This window comes from Meleagris gallopavo, chromosome 9 (genome assembly GCF_000146605.3).
Source record: "Meleagris gallopavo isolate NT-WF06-2002-E0010 breed Aviagen turkey brand Nicholas breeding stock chromosome 9, Turkey_5.1, whole genome shotgun sequence".
NCBI lineage: Eukaryota > Metazoa > Chordata > Aves > Galliformes > Phasianidae > Meleagris > Meleagris gallopavo.
This window is the reverse complement of record NC_015019.2, coordinates 1,559,873-1,572,665: the sequence shown is the minus strand read 5'-3', so window position 1 is coordinate 1,572,665 and position 12,793 is coordinate 1,559,873. Positions and strand designations below refer to the sequence as shown.

Sequence of the window (12,793 nt, the reverse complement as noted above, 5' to 3'; positions counted from 1 at the left end):
CAGTGCTGTGAGCTGTGCATGGACAACTGTGCCTCCACTGGAGCCTCTTGTCTCACTTGGCATTTCGGACTCAAATTATGGAAGCATCTTCTCTGAAATAGCTACACTTCATGGAAAGTGTTGAAACAGGTTCCTCAGCCAAAGGAAATACAATTCTCGAAGCGTTTTAAATGGATGATACAGACTGCATGGGAAGGAATGGAGAGAAAGGAGCTCTCTTGGCACAAGATGTGCTGAATTACAGGGGCGTGTTTGTGGGGTTAGAGAGGATCATTGGTCTCTAGGAGGAGGAAGATGAGAACAAAGCTAACGTTCAAGTCAGACACTGGGGCCTTACCCTTCTGTAAGGAGCAGTCGGTAAGAGACAGTCCTGTGAGTGCTGGAGCAGTGACCTCTAGGGCCCATCTTGGCCTTGGTGAGCAATGGGATATTTTTCATTTAAAGCCAATGCATTGCTAAGTTAATATTCCTGTCAAAGCAAAACATTTTTCTTTTAGTGTGTCAGAAAATGGATTGTTTGTAAGCTGTCATAATGCTGCTGTAGCTCAGTATCTCATCAGCTTTGATCAGAGCGAAGATAAATGGCTACGTAGAAAACACCCGTTCATTTATTACTTTGCCTTTTTTTTTCTATTGTATCCGGAGAAGTAGCTTGATACTATATTGCAGAAAATGTAGGTTTTACAGATCTAAGAGGTAATAACCTCATTCTTAATGTTTAGGTGCTTTTCTCATTTACGCGTCTTACGCTTAAGGGTGAATTGGCCAATTTAGGTCAGGATAGCTTGAAACGACAGCTGGAGAAATGAATCATCTTGTAAACAACAACGTATACAGGTAGTTAATTTTCCACATATATTTATATAATCTATTTCTATAAAAGGAAATGCAAGATATGTAATAAATTAATTGCAAAACAAGGAAACATTGTGGTAATGAAGAGGAGCGTGGCTAACTCGTTTAACTTCTTCTGGAGTTACTTTGAGATCTTTTAGTTTAATTAGTTGCGTGTATAGCAAAAATCCAGCAGGCAATTACTGACAAGATCTTCTGTTAATTGGATGTCTTCTGTTAATTGGACGCTCTGACACCAATTGTCTGTATCCAAATGCTCTTTTGTAAGGGCAGCACTCCGGGGTTCTTCAGCCTCACACTGTCCCACTGGAGAGGCTTGGGCTGGTGAGAGCTGTGGGGTTCCAGGCCCCTTCCTTCAGCTGACTTACCAGAAACAGTCCCATAATCTCCTGGGACACAAAAGCCCAGGTGCAACGGAGCAGTAATGTGCTCCTAAGAGACATCTCTAGGGAGAGTTAAAAATAAATTAAGAGACAGTTTAGTCTTACAGAATGAAACTTACTTTGAAACTGCATCCTTAATTAGCTTTTAGCTTTTTTTATATCATCAAGCAACTGATCTACCTACTTTCAAAAGAGTTATGTACGCTCCAAACCTTTCATACAGTAAACTTAACTGGCTGTATCTAGTAAAGCTGGGATGCATATACTCTTGCAGTGAAATAAGGAAAAGCCCAAAGCTTTTATTATACCTTTTTAAGCAAACATACATATTGTGTGAAGTTACTGAGTTAACATACGATGATGCATTTCAGAAGGCATGAAATACTGGCAGATATCTCTAAGAAAAATTAAACTTGAAATTTCCCAACTGGTCCCATGTCAACCACTGGGGAGAAGAAATGCCAAATGTTGGCATGTTCTGCACGTTCTGATTAAGGAATCTGTTCTGTTCCCTCCTTTGCTGGTACATATGTTGTCACTCAGCCATTCTCTCTATAGAGCGCCATCAGGATTTTTGTGTTTTGTGTTTAGCTATCACATTTGGTGGGACCATCCCACCATAGGAACTTATCTACCTATGCAGTTATTCCCCCAGTGACTTTTATTCATTAGCAGTATGTGAGAACCCATGTGCTCTCAAAGAACTGCTTCACACCTGGCGTTAATGAAAAGGTAATGGGGGATAAGGCATGTGTCAACGTGGCACTAGAAATGAGATTCAGACGTTGGATCTCCCCCGTTTGTAATGGCCTGGTCACTTATTTCATCCTGCTGTGCTGGTAGAGCAGTTTTTGTTAGAGGGGCCTCAGTCTTGAAAAGAGAATCCATTTTTATCTGGGTCTTTATGTTGAAAGACTTCTGGAAGGATTCTGATGTGAAGTAATAGATGAACGGGTCGAAGCAGCAGTTCATGGTAGCAATGCACAGTGTGATTGGGTACATTGTCCGTGCAAACCTCTCCAAAGAGCAGTTTGCTATCGCCTGGGACCGCACGAGAGCGTACAAGAAGAGTATGGAGTTATAAGGCACGAAGCACACAACAAAAATGGCCACGTGCACAATGATCATCTTCAATACTTTCTCTTTGTTTGTCCCGATCTGAGACAAGGTGGCAGGTTTCCGGAGAGTCCTGAGAACTAAGGAAGAGCACGTGAGGTTGAGTAGCAAAGGAATGATGAATCCCACCACCTCAATAAATATAGTAATCTTAGACAAATAGGTTTTCCAGATACGTTTGGAAAAGCCTTCGAAACAGGTGGTGCTGGTGTTGGAAACATTGGTGGTGGAGAACAACGAGGCTGAGATTCCACCGCTGAGGACCAGTATCCAAACACCAGCACAGACTATGGCTGAATTTCTTCTGGTCCTAATGGTACGGGATCGGAACGGATAGACTATTGCAAGGAAACGGTCAACGCTGATGCAGGTGAGGAACAGCATGCTCCCATAGATATTGGTGAGAAACGCCGTCCCAGATATCTTGCACAGGCTATCTCCAAAAGGCCAATGCCTGTTGAAGTTGTAAAAAATTTTAAAAGGCAAAGTGAACACAAACAGCAGATCTGAAACCGCCAGGTTGGTCATGAAGATGGCTGTTTCGCTCCGCATCTTCATCCGGCAGCAGAAAACAAAGAGGGAAGCGCAGTTAGTGATCAGACCGAGGATGAAGACCACGCTGTACACGGCTCCATACAAGTTGTACTTAAAGGAATCATCTGTCAAACAGGTATGGTTGTTGCTGTGGTTTCCCATGCCAAGTCTGTGGTGTGCTTCCAAAGAATGTCAAAGTCTACTTCAGTGCCATCCATAAAATAAGGCAGTCGTCTCTTTTCTTCCCGATGAAACGCATTCCAGGAAGGTTGCTTGAGTCCTTGCTACCATGTCCTCATTGTGTATCCTTTCATCCTAAAGGGGAGAGAAATAAAAGCCGTCAGTTTTGCCATCTATTATCACTCTGCATGTCTGTGCTAGAGAGTATTTGCACTTTCCTTTCCAAGCGTTCAAACAGGACCAATAATTAGTTTACAGCCAGTCTTTATAAATTGTTATGAATTCCACTATTACTGGAACTTATTAAAGTTGGACACAGCAGTTACTGCGCTCGGTTTTGTTTTGCTCCCCTGTCCTCCTGTAGGAAGGAGAGTGACAGCCAATTCCAATGTTCCACCTAGAAAGGCTTTTCCTTAAAATCTGAGATGGATTTGGCCCACTGTGTTTGGAAAGACATCATGGGCTGCAATATTCAGGCTACTCTGATTCTACACCCAGGCAACTGCTCACATAAGCATGTGACAAGAGCAGAAAGGAGCTGAAAATGTTAGTGTTTACTCTGAACTGTGCAGGAATGAAGCTTCTATGGCTTTGCAAGTTCTTTAAATGAAAAAATACTAAGAACCTGTACTGACAAAGTGCTCTTTTGCCTTTTTTCTGCCTGAAGGTAGGAGCATTTTGTTTTTCGAAGCGCAGAACTGAAATGTTGTACTTCAGAAACATTTTGCATAGAACGCTTTCCAAGGTGATGCTTGGGAAAATGTTGGGGTTTCCATTCTGCAATTTTTCTGCAAAAATGACAATTATTTACTAACGGGATTTTGTTTCAAAGCACAAAATGCTTTGCAAAAAGAATTCCTCTCTAAGCTGCACTGACGACCTCATTTTGTTTCTCTTCCTTGTCACCTTTCTGAACTTGAAATCTGGGAAATCTCATGAGCTGCACTCTTGTAGGACTCTATCCCAATCCAGTCAGCTCTGGGGAAGTGTGGAGTTGAAATCAGCATGTTATTTGTTGGAAGTAAGAGCTTTCTGAACCATCTTGATGTTATCCTCCTATGACTATGCCAAGTGTTTGAGGCCTGTGAGCAGAAGCAACGGGGAAATCTCATTAACCAGCATCAGAAGGGCTTGTGGGCTGGGATGGGGGCATGCCTGGGTGATGTGAAGCTGGGTAACCAGGGTGGGGACCTTTGACTTGTTAAACACAGCAAAATGAATCCAAAACAGATTGTCACCCTTTTGTAATCTGTAATCTAGGAAACGTCTTAGTAACTGCAGCTATTGAGTAACTTGGAGATGAAACCATTGTGAACTGTAGGACCTGTTCCAGAAAATGATTGATAACGTGTTACAACAGCAAACACATAACTGAGCAGGCTGGCGTTAAAGGTTGGAATGGCAACGTGCAAACAAACAAACGGAGGGAGAAAAGCACGGAATTGAGACGACTGAAGATGCAAACAGATCAAAATCAAATGTTTTCCATATGTTTTTCCTACCAAACTCACTCTAACAATGTTCCTGCGTGCTGTCAGTGAGCCAGCTGCTGAACTGCCAGCTGGGGAGGGATGCAGCATGGACTGGCTGTGCTCACAGCCTGGCAGCACGGGGCTCACTGTGTGCTATGAGCAGCATCCTGCCCAGAGACAAGTGGGGTGTGAAGCCAGGAAGGGAGGATCCCTTGATTTCACTCATCAGATGGCTTTGAGCGCCTTCAATGTTTTTGGTGTCCCAGAAAATGACTTAGGACTGTTGCATGGGAGGTTTCTTGCCTGCTGCTCTGTGCTGTGCTGCTGTCCTGCTGGGTTTGCCGTGCATACCTTGAGCTTCCTGAACTCTGTTGTTTCCATGGATGGCATTGGTACGCACTTTTAACTCAGCAAATCTTCCCTTCTTTCGTGTGCATTTTCTGTTACACATTTGCAGCGATAACAATATCCTGCCAGAGCAGATACTCAAATCAGGGGTAGATGTGCCTTTATCTGATCGCAGCTGATTGTGTGACAATGAGAAATGAGATGAAACGAGATAATAGCCCCCAGTGAGGCTTTCCTTCATGCATGTGGGGACTGACAGCAGGAGTGGGTTGTGCAGGGGAGCAGCGTGATCTGAGGCCCTATGGGCTTCTGCACTCATCTCAGCGTTTTTCCTCCTAACTCATGGCTAAATGAACATCATTGTGAAATGACTTAAGAAAACAAACACTTAAAATTGCTATGAGAAGGGCAGTAGCATTTCAACGGTGCACTTTTTTTTTTAAATGCATGGTAATCTAAACAAGCAGAGTCTCACCTAGCAGTTGAAATGCCCCTTGGCAAGAACTTAGCTGTATTCAAGAGCAAACATTAGCTCCAACAGGAATACTTGTGCCTCTTAGTTCCAACCTCAGCTTAACGCATTAAATAACTCGTCCGGTAATGAAAGAGGCAGTGTGTTATCTCCATCAAGAGCAAGTTTGGTTTATACTGAAGTGTAACCTCTATAGCACCTCTACTCCTGCTGTGTGCAGAACCCAGGTGTGCTGGGCTCCAGGTCTGGGGGAGGTTTGAGGCTCGCTGGGTGCCTGCACAGGGCTGTGCTGGGGTTGGGTGGAAGCCCTGCTTTGCATTCTGTGCACACACTGTGGGATTTTGGCTGCTCCTCAAAGCACAGCTGGGTGCAGCAGGTTTAAAAGACAGCTTTGAAATCCTTACCTTCTCTGCTGGCGTATGTGGTCCCTGCCAGCAGCCTGACCCAGATGCTTAGAGCACAGGAGAAAAGGAGCTCCATCAGCTGGTTATTTTTCCTTGCTCTGCATCAGACAACCACAGAGACAAATACAGCTTTTCTGTATACAGCTGTATAAGAACTGCCTGCCAGCAATTGTCCAGCCAGGTTATGGTCTTGGAAATATAAGCGTGTGTTGCTTACCTACCTAACCCTGCGGGGTTTAAACAAGCTGCTTTCAGACTGAGCCACGTGCTTTAAATTCTGCAGCATCAATCCACAGGTTTGGTTTTCTGGATGTAAGATGCTCTGCTTCCTCTTCACTAAGATTAAAGCAACAGAATGCCCTTCATGTGCATCCCATTCACTACTGCTGCTTTGCTGGGAGAACTGCTGGTGTTAAATGCCGAGTTGAACATGAAGGCTCTTCCAATTGTATGGTTCAGTCAGCTCAAAGCTTTAATTGCTGCGCCTAAAATGGGCTCTGTGGGTGAGGGAAGGGTTGTGTCGAGCTGTCAGAAGTGGCACCATCACAGAATGCACAGCCTGGCTCACGTGGGGATGTTATCAATATTTCCTCTTGTAGAGGGGATGATACAGCAAACCCATAGCAGCTGTCCCTCGCATAACCCCCTTTTTCTCATACAAAGTGGGGCTCAGGGTTTGCTCACATCTGCCTTCTGCTGCAGAATCCCTGTCTTTTGCATACTAAAAACAAAGGAGACCTACGCTTTCCTTCCCTTGGCACACAGCTGCCCTATCCTGCTTGGGATTCTTTTGTATCCTCCTCCTTGCACACCAAGAAGTCTTCAAAGCATCAGCAGGATTCTGAGCAACCACTGCTCTCGTTCTTTTGGGTTTCTTTGTTGTTTTGTACAGAAAATACCTTCAGGTAAACTTTGTAAAACCCTATTTATAGTCCATTAAGGCCGTTCCTTCTCCTTTCACACTCATCTCATTCTCCGTGCTTCTGTCAAATGGAGGCAGCAAAATGGCAGCATGAAATCTGGCATCTCCATGTTTTCTCCTCTGTGTTTTTAAAAGGAGATACCAGAGGTAGCGCTGATCTGTGGAGGATGTTGGGCACCTTGTGTGTGCTCATATCCATAGCTGAGCACTGCAGAACTGTTTCATCACCGTAAGTGGAAACGTTTCAAACCTGAAGGATCTTTTTGTTCTGTCTAGAAATCCCTCTAGATCGTGGCAGCACTTGTTGTGCTTTGATACCATCTCAGCCTCTCACCTTGGAAATAAGTGTTTATGCCTTCCCTTGACAAGAACCACGTTCATCAGAGAATTTATATCCCCATTATCCGGGTGGTACAATAACTGGGATGGTTTGGATAATTCTGTGTAATCACTGAGGTTGGTGACCTCCAGCACCATCCAGTCCTGATGTCCACCCAGCCATAAGGCCAGAAGACTTATTCCAGACCATTTATAGGTACTGTAGGGAGGTGAGATACACCACAACTGTTGTAAGTGTGAAATATATGGATAGAAACAGCCGTTTTCTAGCTGCAGAAGCCATCATTTGTGATAATTCTATAGCAACTCCACTGGGCAATCATGCCACCAAAATGGTTAGCTCTGAAGGCATACAAATATTAATTTGAAAACTACAACAAGTGAATTCAAAGCAAGTGAAGCAGCAATGAAATGCAGCAGTGCTTCTCACACTGAGCTCAGACTGCTCTGCTGCCTGCAATATCTGTAACCACAGCAGGATCCTGGCTTCCCAGTGCTGCCTCCTTTGCTGATTAGTTTTGCACGTGAGGAGAACTTTGTGAGCATTAACTGGAAGGAGTTTCTGGGGAATCTGTTTGCTGGCATTGTGAGGCTCCATCCCCCTGCTCCCCTCGGCGTGGGCTCATGGCATGCTGTGATGTGACAGGTGCCACTGGCAGACCCCACTGCAGCACCATCTGCTTGGTGATGGGGCACCACGTTCAGGTCTGCTTTCTGAGCTGAGCAGCCTGCAGGGCTGCTTTGAACTCTCCATCCTCCCCAGCACCTCTGGTAGTCTGATGTAGCCCATGCTGAGGTGGGAGCAGGAGGAAGGTTGGGTTTGGCAATGGGAGGCAGCAGCTGCCTGTAAGCACCGCGCTGCTGCCTGCGTGAAGTGAGGAAGGCAGAAGTGCTTTCATTTCTTTTGTTGTGTCTGGCAACGATAGGAAAGAATTAGAAGTGTGAACTATAGGTCGCATAGGCTTCTGTAGCTTCTGAGGGCCATTCTTCCCCGGGTTAATCTGTCAGAGCCAATGCCTCAGTTGTGCTGGGTGAAAAGAGGATATGTTTGATGATTAGCACAGAAGGTGGGCAGCAAGGCTCTTATTCATGGCTCTGACACTCACAGTGCCAGGGTCCTCAATGGCAGCGTTACCCCATTTCCCAGCACTTGCTGTTGGCTCAGTGACACCTCCCACACTGGGATCCTTTCGGTCCACCGGCTTTCTCCATCTGCTTTCCCACTCCTCTTCAGCAGAAGACAGGCAGAGCTCTGCAGTGCCAGCATGGTGTTTCCCACTTCTGTGGCTCCCTTCTACCACCAGCAGGCAGCCCCAGCCCTCCCCATTCCCCAGGAGGACCCCAGTTTTACTCCTCCCAGAGATGAAGCTGCGAGGTGGAAACTGGAGCCTATTGGACCTCATCCTCACGACACTCTCCTTTTTCCCTCTTTTTTCTCTTCTTTTAATTGCTCAGCACCGCCGTTGTCTCCTCACTGTCCTTTGAGACCTACAAAGCATTTCCTGCTCGTGGTCACTTCTCTGTGCTGTATCTGTTTTGTGTTGAGCTAATTAAAATGTTTCCTTCTGCAGAGCATGGTGAACTGCCTTACCCCATATCCAGACGCTGATCCTCGGGGCATGACTCTCTTTTTGTTTTCACTGAGAATGTCTGTCTTCATTTACATCACCCGTTTAACCCTTGCAGTGCCGTGGCCTTCCGAGGGCCTGGCCCACAGCCCAGAAATGGTGGGATTCACCTCACGCTTCTCAGCAAAGTCTGCGTTCTTTTGCTCTTGTAAGAAGAACAGTTTTGCTCGCAAGGAAACCTCAGCCTGATGATGGAGGACTGTAGGAATGCTGCTCTTTGGACTCTCCATCGCCCCTTAGCAAGAGGCTCGTGCTTTAATAGAATTGCTGGGTGCAATGGAGAGCGCGGTAAGGAGGCTTAGATACGAGGAAAATCTTGATGAGAAGCTGCACTGCCCTCTGGGTCAATGCTTGGAGATTCACAGGTTGTTTTCACTCAGAAGCAGAAGGTGGTGCTGGAGGTGGCTGTGCCTTTGATGCAGCCCTGTTTATTTACAAAGCGTGGTTAAGGGAAAAAAAGAAGAGTCCCGTTTCCCTGAATCCAACAACGGGACTCGGTTTAGTTGCTTACGCTTCCAGAACGCCTTCCAGTCAGCACCCAGCCCCACAGCTTCCTTTCTTTGCCTTTGGACACCAATTGCAGTGCTCCCAGTTGCCCTCTCTGGCCCTGCAGCATGAAGCCCTCCTTTCACCCCGTGCCATGCCTGCTGTCTTGCCCTGCACTGCTTCCTCTGCACTCCCTTTGCTCAAAGCACTGTTGAACGTTCACCTCTGTTTATCCAAAAACCACGGGCTCTTTTTTTCCTTTGCGTACATTAGCATCAACGTGGCTCATCCAGCTGCCAGCACCGCAGCACAGATGCCTGTTTCAGCTTTTGCAAAGCTCGACCTCAGTGCAAGAGCAGCTGGTTTCCTTGTAGGTCTGCATCCATGGGAATTAGCAGGGCAGGAGGCAACCTGTGCATTGCTCTAGTGTGAGGATTTGTGCCCTGCGTTCATGTACTGGATGGGGTACATAAAACAGGGCTTTGTTCTCTCTAATTGCATTATTCGGGGTGTGAAGGATGGTCTGAGGCTCCGTTCTGACGGGTGGGTGTGGGTGGCTGCAACCTCATCTTCTCCATCAATCTGACTGCCCTTCTCAGCAGCTCACACTCAGCCATCCCCTCAGCACCCCTTGGTGTGCAGTGTGAGGCAGCACTGTGTGCAGAGTGATGGAGCAACATGCTGCACCAGTGTGTGAAAATAAACGTGATACCAGCTAAAAAGAAGGGCTTCGTACTTGGCTAATAGGTGCACAAGGTGATGTGGAAGCGTGTGAAGCACGGAGAGAGCAATCTGCTGCGTTGCTATGTTGCTCAAAGCTTAGGGATCAGTCAGTGCCTCACAATTTCACTCGCTAAGATCAAGAGGCTGCGTTTTCTACAAAACCAAGCCAAAATGTTACAAATGATTCCAAAACTTTACTTGCAGTGAGGGTCAACTCAGGCTAATTTGGCTCTGAGGCTGCGTGCATCTTTACCAGCTCTTGTGGGACCGAGCTGAGAAGATGGCACATTGGAGGAAACCTTGGAGAGCCACTGTCTGTTCTTGGGAATACAGAGATCCTCTTTTCAAGGAGAGAATTTGCCTTTTGTACAAGGCAGTGGGCTCCCCTTCCCTGAGACTAAATCAGGTCCTTATTTGTGGAGGAGGTGCAATGTGGGAAGGAGCAGAGTCTGTGCACGCATTTGACCTGGAAAGACCTCCTGAGGGCTGGATGTGAGCTCCAGGAGCTGTCCTCACCCTCAGCCCCGTGGATGGGGTGGCTCACTGGTGTCTTGCTCGTGACCCTGGGCCATGAGACTGAGACCAGTTACCCATACACAACTGGCCAGCAGCACTGAATGGAGGTCCAGTGACACAGCTTGGGCCAAAGCTAGTTGCAGCCTGCACAGATGCATTAGAAATATCAGCATACAGTGAATATGATCACTGAGAACCATTGACTCAGGAAATCTTACACCTTTCCTACCCAAAGCCATGGGGTTGGACTCCATGGTCTTTATGGGTCCCTTCCAACTCGACATGGTCTGTGATTGTACCCTCTTTTGCTGCTCCCTTTCCCTGGGAGCTGGATGAAGCTTTGGCTGAAACTGCCTTAATTCCTGCTCTCATGTGAGGCCACAGGCAGGAGGAGGGTAACCATCTTACAGCAGGGAGTGCACCCTCCCCTGCTGCAGGGCCTCGCTGCAGTTAATGGAAGGCACAGTGCTTTCCATTTTCTGTCTCACTGCAACACTTTGCAATGCAAGTGAGTGGATAACAGCATTCGGGCATTGGTTCTGTTTGTCTGTGTCCAAGCACAGCTCATAGAATCGTACAATTATTAAGGTTGGATAAGACCTCTAAGATCATCTATTCCAACTGTTCCCTTATCACCAATACTGCCCACTAAACTACGTCCCAAAGTACTACACCTTTCCTTTCCTTAAATGCTTCCAGGGCCAGTAACTCCACCATTCCCTGGGCAGCCTGTGCAACACCACTCTTTCTGAGAAGCAGTTCTTCCTAACATCCAACCTGAACCTCCACATTGCAACTTGAGGCCATTCCCTTTCGTCCTACGCTGTTACCTGGGAGCAAAGGCTGATCCCACTTCAACACAACCTCCTTTCGGGGAGCTGGAGAGAGCAATTCTACAGCTTAAAGAAAGCTTCAAGCTGTAGAGAGCAACTTCCTCTCTCCAGAATCTAATGGCTGATTTCTATCAGCTGCCCTAAGCCCAGCCAGGCAGGAGTCTCATTTTCAGTCTCAAAGGATTAAAATGAAATGCAGCTCAGCTTCCCCCACCCTTCCTCCCTCCCATGTTTTCAGGAGTGTCTTTCGAATTGAATAGGTTTTGAACCCCCTGAAATAGCAAGGTTAGCTTCCTGCCTGTTTTATTTTGGCTTTCGGTAAGGGAAAGAAGATGTGGGGGGGAATATCCTTATCACCAACATGTGAACTTTGCACTTCCCATCGCGTGGGTTTTACCATCCTGCTCGGACAGGAGAGCAGTGCTGCAGCACACAATTGTCCCCTCTTAAAGACAGATTAAGGGCTCTCATTTAAAACAAACAACAAAACAATCCTTGCAAACTCTTCTTTATACTGTAAATCCTATTGCTTCCGAACGGCTATATCTTTAGATTGTTTTAAGTATGCTATCGAGCATTCATTTTACTCCTGGCAGAGATATTTTAATCTGCTCAGAGCTCTGCTTGATTTCTTCTTCCTGTGGAATTTTGCCTCTGAGTTTAAAAGGAGTCAATTTGAGTCATAAATGGAAGCCAAAGTGAGAAATAAAATGCTGTATTTTCGCAGTATAAGAAATGCATCTCATTTCCTACTTTTTAATATAGCCTATAGGAACCAGATCTCACAGCACGTGTATCATCGCAAGCTGAAAGCCAGGTTTATACACAGCCCTTTCTTTAGCTCATATTCAAGCGTTCTTACAACCCTGACTTCAAGCATTACAACAGAACCCTCGGAATGGCAGATTCACAAATCTGCACCAAACGCAGGGGGATGGAAAAGCCCTCAACGTGTCAACTGCAGTGACACGATGGCAATTACGTTTTGATCGAGGACAGCTTCCTCAGCAGCAGCTGGGACACGGAGCTCCTCCACTCCTTCCCAGCAAGTCAGAAAAGAACAGAAACATTCATTTCTTCCACTCAAATCACAGCACGGCTCTCGGAGGAAGATCTGTCCGACAAAACACGGCTATTCCGCATTGAAACGCACCGCTCAGCGCCGCCTGCGAGCTTCGTGCCCGGCTTTGTCTGAGCTGGCAGAGTTCAGAAAAGGCCCCAATCATTTCTCGCTGCTGACACGCGATGGGGATGGGAAGGCTTTGTGCTGAGCACTTACCGGGTTCGGACCCGCTCCTCGCTGCCGTTCCCCATGGATCCTTTCCGTGCGCTGCAGCCAGCGCCCAGCTATTCCCACGCGGGAGGGCTGCGCGCTCTCGCTGCTAAAACTTCGCTGTTCATCATTAAAATCCGAAGCGCCCGGCAGCTCTCAGCCTCCCTTTGTTCGGAGAGGAAACAGAACTGCTGGAGGCTGCGGCCATCGCGTCTCGGGAAGAACGGGCGCGGGGTCTGCGGGCAGCGGGAGCTCTTGGGGGTCTCGATAGGAAAAGCTTTCCATTGGGCAGGGCCACGGGATGGCAGG

The 12,793-nt window shown here is 46.8% G+C and overlaps 1 protein-coding gene across 2 annotated transcripts; it reads right to left on the bottom strand.

Moving 5' to 3' along the window:
• Positions 1-841: 841 nt before the first annotated feature.
• On the bottom strand, positions 842-12,780 carry LPAR4 (lysophosphatidic acid receptor 4). 2 transcript variants are annotated; one of them, XM_010715075.2, is made up of 2 exons: positions 12,491-12,780; positions 842-3,203 (listed from the first exon to the last, which is right to left on the bottom strand). In XM_010715075.2, the coding sequence occupies exon 2, from the start codon at positions 3,048-3,050 to the stop codon at positions 2,004-2,006; it is 1,047 nt and encodes a 348-aa protein (XP_010713377.1). In that variant the 5' UTR covers positions 3,051-3,203; positions 12,491-12,780; the 3' UTR covers positions 842-2,003. The 2 variants fall into 2 exon arrangements, with proteins under 2 accessions (XP_010713377.1, XP_010713378.1); XM_010715076.2 differs by lacking the exon at positions 12,491-12,780 and adding an exon at positions 4,892-5,938.
• Positions 12,781-12,793: the final 13 nt, after the last annotated feature.

Excerpts from the sequence above, each read along its gene's own strand:
- LPAR4 (XM_010715075.2), bottom strand. The coding sequence starts at position 3,050 with ATGGGAAACCACAGCAACAACCATACCTGTTTGACAGATGATTCCTTT.